This window comes from Doryrhamphus excisus, chromosome 12 (assembly GCF_030265055.1).
Source record: "Doryrhamphus excisus isolate RoL2022-K1 chromosome 12, RoL_Dexc_1.0, whole genome shotgun sequence".
Lineage (NCBI taxonomy): Eukaryota > Metazoa > Chordata > Actinopteri > Syngnathiformes > Syngnathidae > Doryrhamphus > Doryrhamphus excisus.
In genome coordinates, this window is record NC_080477.1 from 17191509 (window position 1) to 17203296 (window position 11788).

Sequence of the window (11788 nt, forward strand, 5' to 3'; positions counted from 1 at the left end):
ACAGTCGTAAAACTGAGATAAATTTGGACACCCACACATTTTACTGAACATTGCGGTGATGAAACACAAAAGGTTATGTCCCGTTACAAACACGGGCATCAAGAAACACTGAAAATACTAGAAATATGATTTGACAATCATTTGGGTCCAAAAAAAATGTAACAACATTAAACTCTAAAGAAACTGTCAGCAACAATGCCATACAGTAATAGATGAGTCCCAAGGCTTTTGATAAAATGCAAGACATTAAATAATCCATAACGGATGGTAACCAGATGCCATATTTAATAATGTTCAAAGTCATCATAAAATACTTTTTCAAAGACAAAGACTAAACAAAAAAAGAAACAGGGCTTACATCCACTTTTAAGTATGCCGTTTATGACCACACTTTCAAATAACAGCCTCGTTCCCTCAAAATGTTTTTTGTAAAGCTTGGATTTATGCCCCATATCACCCCATTTTTACGAAATGTTCTAAAAAAAAAAAAAAAAAGATAGAAAAACGATAAGCTGGCTGAGCTGGACAGAACTTGCGCGTGAACTCATTGAGGTTTCCTGGACGTTGTTATCATCATCACTCCCGGTGGACCAACACAAAAAGACCCAGAACGAAGAGAACGGCGTACTGCAGAGGGACAATGCACACAATTAAGAGGGTGACGCAGCGGACACATTGATGGTAATAAGTGCAAACAAACCTACTTTGAACTTGGGGTAATCGTTCATGAGAATGGTGACGATTCCGATGTATGGCACAAAACTGGAGAGAAAAAACATTTAGGATAGGGGTCCACCGTGCGTCAGTCATAGTGTACACTTGAAACAACGGTCTGAGTCCTTGAGAAGTGAATATGGGTTAGTCTCCTGACAGGGGTGGCATAGAGGGCGCCATCACAGTGATTTATTTGCGGCTACAACCAAGTAAAAGGGAAATGGTGTTGATTTTCCCGGAGTATTCCGGGAATATGGGGGTATCGGACCAGCTAATTGTCCGTTCCATGTATGACCGGTGTCAGAGTTTGGTTCACATTACCGGCAAAAGGTCGGACCCGTTTCCAATGATGGTTGGACTCCGCCAGTGTAGCTTGTTTAGGGCACATCCAAGTCCCAGGGAGACCCAGGACATTTTTGGACTCATTTTTCTTCTTCTATTGACTGATGATCTTTCTCAAAATATTTTCTTTTTATTCCCATTATGATTCTATGGAAGGTGACGTGTGTTACTGCAGCCAGAACTAACAATGTTTAAAAAAAGAAAATGCATATTTGATTCGCCCGCCCGGCTATTTGAGGTGCACGGATTTATGCTATTTTTAGTGACATGCTGACACTTCATTTTATTATGCAAATTGCTAACTTTCAATGTTGCTTCCTTTGGTACCCCTTTCAGGAGATTGACCCATATGTGAAGTAAAGGAAATGTCAAGTGTTGGCCTTGATTTGCCTCTCGCTCACGTAGGTGTTCCACCACAATCCAATCTTCTTCAATATAATTTAACAATCAAAAAAAATAATAGAGGCATGGGCCCCTAATCTAGTCAAGTGCTCAAATCACCTTGAAGTGTTCGCCTCAAAGGAAATGTCAAGAAGGACCTCGAAAGTCGGTGTACCTTGTAGTCGGATCATCAGCGTATTATTGTGACGTATAAAATACTTGACTGCAAACAACAGGATGACCGTTCCCGCAGGCATCTCTAACGGCTATGTTATCATATTGACAAATATAAGACGACCACTTTTCTTAGTCTCCAAGAAAGTTGGAGAAAAAAAAAATCTGAATTTCAAAAATCAAATCCATATCTGTGAAATGGCTGACTGCAATAAAACAATCATATTTCTTAACCACTGGACAATTATTAAATGACCCTGCTTCATTGATCACCATTATATTAACATCGTCTTAATTCAGCTTGTATAAATGTCTCAACCACTTTTCAGGCTTCTCTTGTCATTTGACATTAGATGTTGCTCAACTGGCCATATTAGTTGATGAGCCATTGACCTCCACTCATGAGTCTGTGGCGTTGATGTCTATGAAGGACAACGCAACGGCAGAAGACATTTATGCACACATATCAATGATAAACACTAGCACAAATATTTAAGAAGAAATTAAAAAAAAAAAAAAAAACATGTCACGATACTTCAATAGAAATATTTCTCTGTAAATTGATCCATGTGATGCATTACATTTTTAGCCTAATGCATGTTCAAATAAATAAAAAAAAAAAAACATTACCATACAGTACCTTAACTTCTTAGCACTAAAACAAGGATTTGTTATTTATAGATAATTATGCTATAATCGTAAATCTCTTGTCCCGACAAGATCTGGGACACAGTCACCATTAAGACTGCCTGACTTGAATACGAACCACCGTATTTCCTCAAGTAGTGGTCTTCCCTCTAATAGACTCAGTATGCCAATTAGTGACCACGTCATGCGTCATTTCCACTTGCAACAAATAGGCACTTGCCTTAGACGCTTCTGAGTAAAAAGTGATTCAATTCATAAACGTTATTGCACACATACACACACATATACAGTGAAACCCTGGTTGGTGCCGTTTAACTCCTTCCAGAAAGTTAGACTCTGAACAACCTATTAATTTCCCCAGAGAAAATGTACTGTTCCAGAAAGCCAAATATGCAAAAAAAAATTTTTTTTTTGGTTTTGCAATTATAGTAGAAATGGTAAAATAAGCCCGAAGTCTGTGTCAGACTTCCTTCTTGAAGGTTGGTCATACGTCACAGCGTGTACTGCTACTTTGAAGGATTATCCTGGCACTATCTTGTGCATATAATCGCCAAGCTATTGAACAATGTTGGATTGAAATGAAAGCATTGGCGAGTGCGTTTCTAATGGCGACCTGTGTTTAACTCATTTTAGTGACATAGATTGCTTTGACTTCACTCTTCCACCAGGTGTCACTAATGTTGCTTTTCACTTAAGCAACAACTCTCCAAATGTGTTCCGCCATATTCTAAACTAATGGGAAAATCGACAGAAACCGAAGCCTTCATTCATTAACTCATTTTCTACCGCGGGGGTTGCTGGAGCCTATCCCAGCTGTCTTCGGTCAAGAGGCAGGGTACACCCTGGACTGGTCGCCAGCCGATCACAGGGCACATATAGACAAACAACCATTCACACTCACATTCATACCTATGGACAATTTGGAGTGGCCAATTAACCTAGCATGTTTTTGGAATGTGGGAGGAAACCGGAGTACCCGGAGAAAACCCACGCATGCACGGGGAGAACATGCAAACTCCACACAGAGATGGCCAATTGTGGAATTGAACTCAGGTCTCCGAGCTGTGAGGCCTGCGTGCTAACCACTAACCACTGTGCAGCCCATGTAATATTACATTATGCTATATTATGTCTTAAATGAATCATTTTCTCTTACTATGTCGACTATAACATGCAAACTCCAGAAAGAGAGGCTGTGAGGCCTGCGCGCTAACCACTCGGGACACCGTGCAGCCGGAAACCACAGTGGAAATATTTGACGTTGACCAACGCTATCTGAGGTTCCACTGTATGTTATGTGAAGACAACATCTTTAATGCCGATTTGCAGAAGCTGGTTGACTTCCCCTTCCAGTTAAGATCCCCTCCCACTGTGTTTGAAAATAATTGATCACTTTCTGCCTAAGGTTTTTCTTTATCAATGTCAACATCATCTTTGTCCGATAAGCTGTCTTCTTCTGTGTAAAACAAGAAACTAATGGTCCAAGATATTTTTGCAAATACATATATTAAATAGTGTCTAATTACCCCCGAGCACGTCCCACCACATCCTTTTTCTCCAGCCAGTGTTGTCCCGGCTTGTACAGACCTCGATCATCCACGGCATTATTGTCCCCTTTGGTCAAGAACTTAATGTCGCCATTTTCCCTGGGAAGAAATTACATGCATGATTTTCAGGGTCACAACAATACATTAAATGCATCCTTTAATGTAATTCAGTTATACTTTTCGTGAACTTTAACTACTCTGTGAACTATGGGGATCTCTCTGCCCTCTATCCTGAAGACGACGATCTCTCCAGCTCTGATTGGGTCTTCGACACGGTTGGTCAGGAAGAGGAGGTCTCCTCGGTGGAAAGCTGGTTCCATGCTGCCACTGGAATTGACAGGGAAAGCAAAAACTGTTGTTGGCTAACAGACAGATTCAACAATTCCCTTCCATTTTCCACATGTACGGAACAGTTATTACTTTTAGCGGTTTCTCTGATTATGTCAACTATAGTTGCTTAATGTGTGTGTGTAAAGGTGGTTATTTGGGTGTTATTGCATATATTTAAAACTTCAGAAACAGGTTTTCTATGCAATACCTTCTAACATATTAGGTTTATAAATAATGAATCCCACTTTGCGGAAATTCACTTACTTTTGGTCTAGCATGGAACTAGTTAACCATGATAAACAAGGGATTACTGTACTTGTTGACAACTTTAGTTGCGGGCTGCACGGCGGTTGAGTGGTTAGCACGCAGACCTCACAGCTAGGATACCAGGTTTCAATTCAACCCTCGGCCATCTCTGTGTGGAGTTTGCATGTTCTCCCCGTGCATGCGTGGGTTTTCTCCGGGTACTCCGGTTTCCTCCCACATTCCAAAAACATGCTAGGTTAATTGGCGACTCCAAATTGTCCATAGGTATGAATGTGAGTGTGAATGGTTGTTTGTCTATATGTGCCCTGTGATTGGCTGGTGACCAGTCCGGGGTGTACCCCGCCACTCGCCCAAAGACAGCCGGGATAGGCTCCAGCACTCCCGACCCTCGTGAGGATAAGTGGTAGAAAATGAATAATATATAGAGTGGAAGCAAGCAGTCCATTTTGAATGTCCTTGCATGGCTGGTGAATGCACTCTGCCTTACAGTCAACTGCCTCATCATAACTTGAAATAACTTCCATTAAATTGTATGACTTTTTCAGCGCATGTGTGATACTTTTACTCAAGTATTTCTGATGTTTTTCTGATGTTTTCCAAAACTATAGGAACTTACCTGAGTACAACCACAATGGGGCTCTCACTGCCGGTGACAACCATGAGTCCTTTCCAAATCATCAGAGCAGAGGAAACTATCATACCAAAGTTGAGCACCTGGTAATAGAGCTGGCGTGTAGATAGATCAAAGAGACTTGTGTCAGTAAAACCCCAAAGCAAATCCTGAATACTGGATAAACTGTTTTAAGTTGGCCATTGTAGGTCCTCTGAACTTCAGTGAATAATGCTGTAGTTAAATAGCTAGCTAGCTGTTGCTCAAACCGGCTTTTCAAGACTACGTTGGCTTGTGTAGTAAAGCATTCAGATGCCTAAATGTTGCAAAAATGCAGCTTTGAAGGTGGCTAACAACTACAAAACAGCTCTGACGCGCGTTTAGCTTGGTAAAATTACACACGACGGCTAGTGAACGTTAGCTCTCTTTCCATACATGACAATCAAGACCCGTCACAGAGGAGTAAACCGAAAGGTTTTTTTTACCAACCTGCCGCTTGTTCATCCGACGAACATCGTCAAGAAAATCAAACGATAACATTGTGGCAAATATATATCTATTTTTTGTAAAGAAGCACCACCGAATTTGTATGAAAACGTGTTTACGTAGCGGGCATATGGATATAGCATCAAGCGGTTTAGACGCGCATCCTCGACTTCCGGGTATGCTCAAGCGGAAGTCCCGCCTACTCGCGCGCGCTGTGTTGAGCTGTCACTTCAGGATACGTGAAAATATTACCTTCCGTCGAAATCATTTCATCACCATTTTTCTTGCCCTTAAATCGTACTTTTCTCTTTATAAATACTTATTGGTGATTTTGTACTGCAAGTACATTAAAAGTGAAAGCATTACTGAAGATCAGCACACTTCTAAAGCTCACAGGTCATAGTATTTATCCTGGATTTTTACGGTACACGGTATAATACCGTACTGTTCAATCCGCCCTGCACGGGGCAATCTGTCCTTATTTTGCACTGTGTGTGCCCATTTCCAAATGAGGGGACAGTCTGCTTATAAGCAGAAAAAAAGGTGAGTCATTCAATGTGGGAGCAGAGAACTGGGGGACAACAGCCTGGCCTGTTTCGCCATTGTGCATAGGCGACTCCCGATGTGCCCGTTGGGCCCTCCGCCTTCTGGCCTAGATCTCAAGGTGCGATGGATGCACCTACTTTTGTACACGTCAGTAAACAAAGATGAATACATAAGATGCAAGCAGCATCCTGCCATTCTTGTTGGCCACACAGTCAGGAGATCCTGTAGAGCAGGGGTCTCAAACTCAATTTACTTGGGGGCCACTGGAGCTAGGGTCTGGGTGAGACTGGGTCGCATCAGGTTTTCCAAAAAAACCCCCCAAAATATTAAAATTATTAAAAACAAATTAAAAAAAAAAAACTTGGTTCCAATTTTCTACAAGAAAAGCTCTGATAAAACATTCCACTGTTCTCAAATATCTTACTTTTTATTTTTCTACACAAAATAAGATGAAAAATAAATAAACAAATCAAGAATAAAGAAATCAATCAGTAATAAATAAATGAATATAATAATAATAATAAAACGGCAAATAATAAAAACTTGAGAAACCACATATAGTTGGTGGGTAGACAAATTATTTTTTTCAGATTAAAATGAACAAAGCATTATTAGAGCCCTGTAGACATGACAAAACACGACTATAGTCACATTTATACTCTTTTTATTTACAACATATTGCGCAACTGCAGGGTCTTGAGACACATGCTAACTGGCAAACTAGAGAGCTAGCGACCTAAACAGTAGCCTTCAAGTTATTTCCTTTAAACTTAAATAGCCAAAAACTTACCACTTCCACACGGATAGGGAGGATAACTATTAACAGTTATTTAACCTTTAACATGAACATTAATCAAACGTAATATTTTTTTCTGGGTACATGATACCATACAGCATCCATATCAAACTTGCACGGGCCGCGTGTTTGAGACCCCTGCTGTAGAGCTTCGTTCGTATCTCCGTTTGTGTGTTGGTTTGGGGGAAAGTTTATTTAATTATACATTTAATTATGCATTTTTATTCCCAATCCAGGAATGATACAATGATAAGGGCTTTGTGAAGATAATAAGCTTGTATCATAAAGCAAACATTCACCCTGTCTAAACAACATGGCTGTTAATAACAATGAATGGAATACAGCTCAGGATGAATCAAATGAACGTTCGCAAGAGAAAAACAAATGTTGGTCGACACGGGATCGTCACGTTTACATCCCGCTGTTGACTTGGTGTCATTTCCTGGAGGAAGTACCTTTGACTGACTAGTTGATAACGTTGTTTGGGAGCAAGCTGACCGTCGGTTTTAGATGTTGACCTAGTCTGTCTGCATTATGAGTGACAAATATGTCACACCTGCTCCAGCCATCATTAATAGGTCACGTTTACGTTACTAACGTGACTCACTAATACGGTTTTTCATTCGATTCCCACGGTACACTTTATCACCCACTAAACACTACAGTTCAATATTGTTAGAATATAATTACAGTAGCGTAGACAGTAAATTGTTTGTGTGGCTGCTGCAAATCATTTGATTTAATTAAAATGTTCACTGCTGTACTGTTAGAACGCCATGGCAACTACTATGTAGGTTAACAGGTTAAGACAAAGTCATTATTAATGTTAACGAAATACAGAAAGAGTTAAAATAGAAATACAAATCACTATGGACAGAGAAACTCCATCTATTTTCTATGCCGCTTATCCTCACTAGGGTCACGGGTATGCTGGAGCCTATCCCAGCTGTCTTCGGACGAGAGGCGGGGTACACCCTGGACTGGTCGCCAGCCAATCACAGGGCACATAGACAAACAACCATTCACACTCACATTCATACCTATGGGCAATTTGGAGTTGCCAATTAACCTAGCATGTTTTTGGAATGTGGGAGGAAACCGGAGTACCCGGAGAAAACCCACGCATGCACGGGGAGAACATGCAAACTCCACACAGAGATGACCGAGGGTGGGATTGAACTTGGTGTCCTAGCTGTGGGGGCTGCACGGTGGACGAGTGGTTAGCGCGCAGACCTGATTTGAGGTCATATCTATAATAAAATAATGGATATGGAAATGACTCATCCCAGGGTTAAACAATGACAATCATAAACCTTTATTAACAGTATAGGCAATAACATGCAAACATTCTGATCCATCAGGCCGAGGGTGGAATCGAACTTGGGTCTCCTAGCTGTGTGGCCTACTCGCTAACCACTCGTCCACTGTGCAACTGTATCAATGGTGATTAAAGACAATTTTAGTGCAGAACTGTATAAAGATGTAGAATGTTTTTTCACCACATTTTGCTACAATTGCAAGATTTTTTTTTATCTATTATGTTTTTTCATTTGGAGGACATACTAGATGTTAAAGTGTCATGTTAGGATACATCTACAGTGATATTTCCTTCATGCATGTATGACTTTAATCAACGCTAATGCCATAGTGTTCACGACATAACCATTTTAAGTTCAGCGTGGTCCGCTTATGGGAATGTGTGACCGAGCAGAATTGTGTATCCAAATGAAACTGCGTTAAACACAATTACGCAGTTGGTTTGTGATGACTTTACACTGCATTAAAATGATACCGCTGCATCTTGTTAAGGACATGTAGTAAACACATGACACCCCATGTCTAATCTCGCCATGTCGGAGTTGCTTTGCTGCTCTGCCAACATCCAACAACCGAAGGACTCCAGTGAGCAGTTTGCGAGGTTATAAAACGTGTCTCGTTGCTGTCTAGCTGGAAAACATAAATAGAATGAATATAATGGAATGTAGACCAGGGTTCAATTCCACCCTCGGGCATCTCTGTGTGGAGTTTGCATGTTCTCCCCGTGTATGCGTGGGTTTTCTCCGGGTACTCCGGTTTCCTCCCACATTCCAAAAACATGCTAGGTTAATTGGCCACTCCAAATTGTCCATAGGTATGAATGTGAGTGTGAATGGTTGTTTGTCTATATGTGCCCTGTGATTGGCTGGTGACCAGTCCAGGGTGTACCCCGCCTCCTGCCCGAAGACAGCTGGGATAGGCTCCAGCACCCACCGCAACCCTTGTGAGGAAAAAGTGGTAGAAAATGAATGAATGAATAATGGAATGTAGACCAGGGTTCAATTCCAACCATGGGCATCTCTGTGTGGAGTTTGCATGTTCTCCCCGTGCATGCGTGGGTTTTCTCCGGGTACTACGGTTTCCTCTCACATTCCAAAAAAAAAACATGCTAGGTTAATTAGCGACTCCAAATTGTCCATAGGTATGAATGTGAGTGTGAATGGTTGTTTGTCTATATGTGCCCTGTGATTGGCTGGCGACCAGTCCAGGGTGTACCCCGCCTCTCACCCGAAGACAGCTGGGATAGGCTCCAGCACCCACCACGACCCTCATGAGGAAAAGCGGTAGAAAATGAATGAATGAATGAATGAACCATAGTTGCGTAGTGAGTAGCGTTAAAATTGTGGTCAACAGCCGCTTACCACCATTTTGTTTCCATATAAACCACTACTTTAGAATATTGATCGCCCATGTCTTGCATATAAAGTGAAATATTAGATCAACCAATTAGTAGGCATGATGTATGATATGCATCAAGGTTGTATTATTTCATGGTGGACAAAAACCTGCAGTGATAGCAGGTGACTTTCGCTGGCCTGGAGATAAAACTTTTCCTCAAATGCCAGCTCGTCTGTGGCATTTCGGCGTGTGCATGTGATCCTTTTCATATCGGCCACCTAAATGCTCGGCACTAGCTGATGCTAATTGGGGTCAACACAACAATGCACTTGTTAGCACGCTGGTCAGCCTTTTGCTGTTGTAGATTCCTCCTCCCTGTGTAACGTTTTCTGCAAAAAAAATGACTGATGAATGCGGATAAGCTGAGGATATTTTTTGCCAAATGTGTTTAATGTACTCTGAGCGCACCCCGTCGACCTGACGTCACATTGAGTCTCGTTAAATAAAACACAGCCTACACAGAAATATCTGCAGGGTTGCGTGGACTTACAATTCTGTCATTTGCAGCATTTATAATCTCTTTATGGCATTCCAACAGAGGCGCCTGCCTACTAATGCAACTCTTTCGCTGTAATTTCCGCCACCACTTGGATAATAGTTTCATCTGAAAATTACTCACAATGGTTTGATAATCTTCCTCTCGAACTAATAGGATTTCTTTTTAATAGACACTGCGTGTGTAGCAGGAACTACATCACAAATTAAGTCTTTTACAAAGAGTTAACGCATGATTTACAATTGTGGTTAGAGTTTGCAACAGTGCTGAGAGCTGTATCTAATATTTAGACTCTGTTAAATAGTAAAAAAAAAAAGGCAACCGAAGTGCAGTATTAGAAGAAGCTATCTGTAAGATTCCAGACACTCAATAATTTTATAGAAAATAATTCCAGTTTTATATGCTGAAAATAATACCCAAATAACTACAAATGACAAATGAATGGACAACTGAACATTTAACATGACTTTTATGTAGGGGGAGAGGCACTGTGTTTGGAGGGCAATCCCTTTTTATTGACTGTTATTGTACACATGGGATCGTAAAAGGTTTTTTTTAACAAGATGACACAAGGATAAATTAATATTTAACATCACTAAAACCTAGTTTTGCAAATGCATGTTGCACAAAAAAAATGATACAGTGTATAGGAGAATTGTTCTAGGGGGTTCTAGGGTTCTAGGGTTCTAGGGTTTCCAGTGCATCCTCCTCCTTATCCTCCGTCACTCGGCAACCTCCTTTAGAGTTCGAAAAAATGAACTCTAAAGGAGAAAAAATGCACTGACAGTAGTCAACACGAGGCTAAGGGCCCCAAATTGCACGCGAACCAAGCGGGTGAACGCAAGCCAAGGCAAAATCATTGCGAACATTTTGTATGTTAACCAAAAAATACGCTAACCAAGGAAGATGTTAACTGAGGTACTGCTGTATTGGTGTTTATTGGTCTTCCATATAGGATTTCTCATAGACAAACAAACATTCACATCTATGGACCATTCTTAGAGTTTCAATGAAACTAATCTGCATATTTTTGGAATGTGGGAGGAAGCCGACTATGGACAGTTTAAATTAAAATATTGTAAATCCAGGTCCAAAACACATTTTGAAGATATTTATTTCTACTGTTTTAAACTAATTTACATACCATAACTAATATCGAGGCTGCACGGTGGTCAAGTGGTTAGCGCACAGACCTCACAGCTAGGAGACCAGGGTTCAATTCCACCCTCGGCCATCTCTGTGTGGAGTTTGCATGTTCTCCCCGTGCATGCGTGGGTTTTCTCCGGGTACTCCGGTTTCCTCCCACATTCCAAAAACATGCTAGGTTAATTAGCGACTCCAAATTGTCCATAGGTATGAATGTGAGTGTGAATGGTTGTTTGTCTATATGTGCCCTGTGATTGGCTGGTGACCAGTACAGGGTGTACCCCGCCTCTCGCCCGAAGACAGGTGGGATAGGCTCCAGCAACCCCGACAACCCTTGTGAGGAAAAGCGATAGAAAATAAATGAATGAATGGAATGAAATCAGATATGTTCCTTAAAAGAAGCAAACTAACCAAAAAGCTGTTAAATTGCATTTTGGTAAGACAGATTTTCTTGTACTGTCTGCAGATTATTTTGCTAATTTTAGGAAATATATCTCAGTTATTACTTAGGATGAGCATAAAACTAAATATCTTTGACCTTTGATTTGATTCCCGTAGGTGGCGGGACTGTGTTTATCACGTCTAACAGA

General features: G+C 40.9%; 1 protein-coding gene across 1 annotated transcript; it reads right to left on the reverse strand.

Annotated features, from left to right (window-relative positions):
- Positions 1-263: 263 nt before the first annotated feature.
- On the reverse strand, positions 264-5696 carry sec11a (SEC11 homolog A, signal peptidase complex subunit). The gene is made up of 6 exons (XM_058089685.1): positions 5503-5696; positions 5020-5129; positions 3984-4133; positions 3786-3905; positions 705-762; positions 264-627 (listed from the first exon to the last, which is right to left on the reverse strand). Exons 1-6 carry the CDS (start codon positions 5551-5553, stop codon positions 577-579), a joined length of 540 nt encoding a protein of 179 aa, XP_057945668.1. The 5' UTR covers positions 5554-5696; the 3' UTR covers positions 264-576.
- Positions 5697-11788: the final 6092 nt, after the last annotated feature.

Excerpts from the sequence above, each read along its gene's own strand:
- sec11a (XM_058089685.1), bottom strand. The coding sequence starts at position 5,553 with ATGTTATCGTTTGATTTTCTTGACGATGTTCGTCGGATGAACAAGCGG. Across the intron at positions 3,906-3,983 it reads GTAGTTAAAGTTCACGAAAA|GGAAAATGGCGACATTAAGT; the intron begins GTATAACTGAAT and ends ATTTCTTCCCAG. Across the intron at positions 763-3,785 it reads GTGGTGGGACGTGCTCGGGG|TTTTGTGCCATACATCGGAA; the intron begins GTAATTAGACAC and ends TTTTCTCTCCAG.